This window comes from Diadema antillarum, unplaced genomic scaffold (genome assembly GCF_040938485.1).
Source record: "Diadema antillarum isolate AM-2024a unplaced genomic scaffold, OU_Dant_1.0 scf00000026, whole genome shotgun sequence".
NCBI lineage: Eukaryota > Metazoa > Echinodermata > Echinoidea > Diadematoida > Diadematidae > Diadema > Diadema antillarum.
The window spans coordinates 1563107-1568946 of record NW_027270915.1 but is presented as its reverse complement, the minus strand read 5'-3'; the positions used below and the strand labels follow the sequence as shown (position 1 = coordinate 1568946).

Genomic DNA, 5840 nt, shown 5'->3' with positions numbered 1-5840 from the left:
ACAACTTTCCGCCATGCAGTTGCACCTTTGAAAGGTTAGAAGCGCAAGTTCAGTGATAAATAAAGTGATGTATACCTCTCTTTCTGCTTCTCCACCCCCTTCAAAAACTTTAAAACCCAGTCGGTGATGAAGGACTAAACACGCATGAGGGAAATGTAAGGAGGAATGAAAACAGTTAATACAAGTTTGAGGTATAAAATCATCAAAATGTGTATCACTGTTGTAATGTTGATTTCCCGTAGCCATTGGACTGCATGCAGCCTGAGAATACTCGCGATATTAGTCTTCAATTATTATAAATTTTATTCATATTTGACGCGTACGGTCTCATATGAAAGAAGAAAATATGAATATTTGGGTTATGATTGTAACTTTGTGTTTCGAAAACGTGACGTTATAAGTCTGAAAACGTGACGTTATAAGTCTGAAAAATTCACTTAAAGTCACCATTTGCGCGAGCATATGAAAATTTGATAGCACCACTTTTCATTGTTCTCAGTCATGCATGAACAATGAACTTAAGTAGTACATGTACATTAAATGAAAGAAGAAGAGTTTATCTTTCCATTGGTGTGGATCTCATAGAGAAAATGTATGATTTCGATAGTAAAAAGTTGCATGGAAACCCGGTTTCGTTTTTTCTGGGACATGGTGTATAGCTCTGTTTACCAAATGCTGCCACTGTTCTGCCTTCAAGTACGATATAGTATGCCCCCCCCCCCCATAAGAAAATACAAAAAAAAAAATCGCATCAAATGGTATCATCCAATATAAAATTTGTCTTACTGTTTTCTTGAGGGATGAAAATTAAACCATCTAACCTACAGTTGTATATTTTACAGAAAACCTCATATTGGTTAAGTATAGTCAAAGAGAAATGTGGATCCTTGTACAGCATGTCATGGGTCTGATTCTTCCAAGTTCAGCACTTGGATGCTCTTGGAACTGTATAATGTGTGAACACAATGGACAGAACTTGGAGGGAAGGGATTCCTGACATGCTCTACAAATATCTGCATTAACTCTTTGACCACTGAAACAAATCGAATGGGGATTTCTCCAAGATGTGGGTAATTTAGTAGTTTTATATCCTGAATGTATTTGGATTGATTTACTATTTTACAATGAGGAGGGTGCCATTGATGTTAAATAAATGTGTATATATATATATATATATATATTTTTTTTTTTTTTTTTTGGGGGGGGGGGGGGGCACATACATGGGACAATTCTGAAGGAGGTGACAGATATTTGTAATTTCTGGTTATACAGTCAATCTTTACTTAATCAAATCTATTTGAACTGAATAAATACCATAGACTTTGAGAAAAATTGACTTTATGCAATTATTATGAGGGATTAAAATCAATATTATAATTATAAAGAGAATTTGAGGACTTGAAAAGATCTTTGAATAGCCGATTATTCAACTTACCCGTTTGTATGCGAGGTCGACTGTATAGAAACATGGGATTGTTTCAGTAAACTCAATAAGAATCAGCTGAGCTATAAGGTGGTACAACGTAGATGCTACAAAACGTGAATACCAAAAAAAAAAAGCAAAAAAAAAAAAAGACGGCTGGAAGAAAAGGCAACACCCCATCTGAAATTGAGAAGACATTGCGCAATGATCATTCATAACACAATTTGAATTTGTCACCTTATTATTTGTTTTATTAAACAAGAATGGCAAAACTGTTACACAACTCTGTGTGCATAGTGCAGAAGGCAGCACCTAAACCAGATACGAGAAATCTTACCACTAAGCTACAGGTTACTCGGGTTGTAAGAATCTGACATCATTGTTTGCATACTCCTCTAACAGAGGCCCCTCCCATGAACTTTCGAGTTCGTTTTCATCATCGTCAACCTCCTCATATGTTACAAGACACTCCTGTCCTTCTGTTGCTGACGAAATGACTCCCTTACACCAAACTACATCATTGTCTACCTCAAATCTATGCATTATGTGCCTACCGAGGATGTCTCCAATCCTAAGCTGAGTTAACTTTAAGTCCCCATTGCGCAGATCCTCTTCAATTTCTCCCCTCGTGTAATCGTACGTAGCCTCTGGTTCCCTGTCGTAGATGAATCTTAGACCTTTCCTACACCTGCTGATTACTGTTGCTCTGTACAATCCCTCATCTCCATTATCTAAAGTAGTTAAATGGTCAACAATTTTCCCAACCAAGTTCTCATACTTGATCTCGTTTGTGACATTACCCTTCGGTTGCTTCTTCTTTCCTGGACTCTGAGTTGTCTTCTGAGGCGTCTTCTTTCTCTTCTCCTCCACCATACTCTTGTACTCTTCAATCTTATCATCCGAGGCACAAGCATGCGCATAGACATCCTCCTGTTCATCCTCAACTCTCTTCCCCCTCTTGTTAGCCTCCTGTATGATTTGAAGTACACTCTCTTTCAGTTCTTTCACACCCTTCTTTCGGCCTTTTTCACTCAAGTTTAACCTGCCATTCACATTCTTCTCTTGGAACAAATGTCTCCTAGCTTCCAGTTGAGCTTGAAGCATTTCCACACACTCCTCCTCACACGCATCACGCATCTTTTCATGTACCTCGTGCTCCGACAACCAGATCCCTCCACACTTCGCCACGGCAACAGCGTACACCTTCTCACTTTTCACGCACTTTGTCACCACATGTTCTTTGGCCTTCTGCATACTTCTTCGCTTCTCGATTCTTTCTTCCCAGAGATTCTTCGCTCGCTTCGCGTACTCCTCTTTCTGCGCCCTCACACTTCTTCGTGCATACTTCATCAACTCTTCCCTGTCAGTCACAGAGAGCCCTTTCCTCCATTCGCTTGTCTTATTTTTCACACCCATGATGATGCTCTCGTACACCAACATACTTGCAGAAGGCTTCAAATGAATCAACCTGTCCAACATGCCGAAATCGCGCTCGACACCAACATTTGTTCTCGGCACACTCTGAGTCGCCCTTACTTGCTCTTCTCCCATCTTGGCGTGCTTACCAGAACCCAGATGATCCTGCAACATGTTTTCGGTGACCTGGCAGAAAGTAAGGAAGACAAGTTCAAGGACCTGCTTCGTCAATTGATCGAGTTCTGCATTTGGGGTCACCAAAGACTTAAAGACTGGATCATCTGGGTTGTGTTTCCCTTCGAAGAGCACATCATCACCGCGCATAAACTGACTGGCATCATCAGCCCACCTAATGAAGCATGTGTGCAGGTCGGCATATTGTTGATTCATTTCGGCAATGTGGCTCGACTCGTTGATGACACGCCAAAGAGGAGCTGTCACAAGCTTGTCAATGAGACCAAGCGCTCGCGCAGCCGCCAGGTATTGGCTCACGCGCAGGTCAGCACCGACAGCTTTGAGATGATCTTCCACCTGCTCTTCACAGAACTCCTTCAATTCCGATCGAAGGAAGAAGACGCCACCACTATTGAGGAACAGGATATTAAACCTGTTCCCCTTGAATGGTGCAAGAGGAACATGTTCGATACCCTTTGACTTCAGGAAAGTCCTGAATTCCACAGGCTTTCCGGACCTCGCACATCCTCGATCCTGCACTGACTTGCAAACGGTCCGCACCAACCGAACAGTCCCACACTCACCTCTCTCAACATGCATCCCACCCAGTGACTCGGCTCCAACTCTGTCATTACCAAAGATCATTTCCTCCCACGCCTTAATGGTCTTGCTTGCATAATCTGCCAATCCAACTAAATAATGCAACCCACAGAAGAAATTGTTCATAGATGTGAACTGTTCCTTTTCAGCATCGTTCATTTCCCCCCATCCATCTACTATTTCAGGTAGAAGGTCTTGTCTGTAGTCTTTGAGGAGTTTGTTGAACTTTTTTTCTGCTACATGACGATCACTCATTGTGTTCTTGATATTTGCAATTATCTTGTTTACGGTTTGAGTTGATCCTGGCATGTCAGTTATTTCATGCAAGAGTCCGAGAAGTGTGTCCAGCGTTGTTTGGGCAGTCCCACCTACACTCTCTCTCATCCCAATCATCATACTTGAGCTGCCCCCATCTGACTCCTTGTAAATATCAAATGCTGCATAATGTTGCCCAAATTTAGTTGTGCCATCGCTTGATAGTGTTGTATTGCCTTCCTCTTGTAAAGCCCTTGCTACTTGTATTTGGGTCATTTTTCGTCCTTCATAGAACATTGAGCTTGCAGTAGTCTTCTTTGGGAGTTGAAGTTTCTTCATGTTTATGTCTGTCAGACCCCCTAACACAGTCCTAACGACTCCCTCGCAGTTTGTCGCACTCACTCCATGATTAGTCAACAAATCTTGGTAGACACCCCTCACATTACTGTTATATATTCCCTTCTGTTTGAATGAAACATGTACCTTTTCAGGATCAGGTCCAATGAAACTTTGTGCCTCTTTTAATTCCTCTCTCAATTTCTTGACTTCCGTCCGCAAAGAGACTACTTTAGCAGAATGTTCCTTCCTCTCTTGAGCCATCTTTTCTTTCATTTTTTCCTTGTTTTGTATCTTATATCTCTCACGCCTTTGACCTAGTTTTATTTTTTTCCGCAGTGTACTGATGATAGACGTAAGCTTTGCTCTTCCTTGCTCAAATTGCTTTGCTTCCTGTAACTTTTGCTCACATTTCTTTGCTTCCACAAACTTTGTTTTGATTTCATTCTTTAGCTCTTTCTTCGTACTTATTAATGTAATCCTAGCATCTTGCAACTCCCCTTTACACTTTTCTAATGCCTCCTTGTACTCGCACACACTCTCGGCATCACTGTCACTGGTATCGCCCGATGTTTCTCCCGTGGTGGTACTTGCCGGAATTGTCTTTTCATTTTTTTCAATTGTATTGTCACATTTTCTTAGCTTTTTCGTAAGTTCCTTAAGGTTTTGCTTGAGTACATCGACTTCCTTTTGTCTTATCGTGCTCCTCTGACGATATTTACGCACGTCCCTGTCAGATTTCTTACAATCAGCGATCAATTTGGCAGATAAATTCATTTGGAACTCCAACTTCCTCTCGACACTCTCTAGCAGTGTTTGCAAATTTCGGCACCTGCTAACTTTTGACTTATACTTTGATCTAACATTATCAAGTTCCCGTCTCAACTTTTGAATTGCCTGAGGAGCGCCCTCTAAGTCGTCTGGCAACCTTGGATTTTCAAACCGCACACCCTCTGGCTCCGATATGCTTGCCCCTCCCTCCTCCCTCCCTTCTAGTTCTTTTTTTCTATCTTCCTCTCTTCTCCCATCTTGCGATTGCCCCTCTCCTGTCCCCCTTTTTCTCTTTCCTCTCATTTTTGTTCTTCCTTCATCTCTGGTGTCCCTCCTCTCCTCCTCTCTCCTTCATTCTCTCCTTCTTCCTCTTCTCTTTCCATCCCTTCCAACTCTTCAGTTTCCCTTCCTTCCTGCTCCCCCTCTCCCTCTTCTCTTTCTTCATCTCTCACTCCCCTTTCACTTCTTCGATGTACTTTCCACTGAAAGGGGGTTTCCAAGAACACCCTCAACATCTCTACACCACTTGCTCTCTTGGTTTTACTCAACCTTCGATCCTCTACAACCAGCCTCGTGACTTTCATCCTAAGTCCTGGCATGTCTGTCTTATCAATCTCCACATCAAACAGCGTTGGAATGAGATCGCACGTCATGGTCACACGATATTTACGCGTTTTCACCCACCTGTACAACTCCAAAACAACACCATTTGTAAGATACACACCACTCAACTTGGTCCATTCCATCGGTGTGTTGTCTAGGATTGCCGTCACTGCACGGTGCAGAACATCTATTCGTATTCCCAGCTTATCACACGTAGCCATAGAACACCCCGCCCGCGTTTTGTACATGTGGTGGCGCCTCG

General features: G+C 42.2%; 1 protein-coding gene across 1 annotated transcript; it reads right to left on the bottom strand.

The window, feature by feature from the left end:
- Window positions 1-436: 436 nt before the first annotated feature.
- On the bottom strand, window positions 437-4613 carry LOC139734693 (uncharacterized). Its single transcript, XM_071645489.1, has one exon. The coding sequence runs from the start codon at window positions 4478-4480 to the stop codon at window positions 1775-1777; it is 2706 nt and encodes a 901-aa protein (XP_071501590.1). The 5' UTR covers window positions 4481-4613; the 3' UTR covers window positions 437-1774.
- Window positions 4614-5840: the final 1227 nt, after the last annotated feature.

What these genes read in the sequence shown, in the direction of transcription:
- LOC139734693 (XM_071645489.1), bottom strand. Translation starts at nt 4,480, where the DNA reads ATGAAAGAAAAGATGGCTCAAGAGAGGAAGGAACATTCTGCTAAAGTA.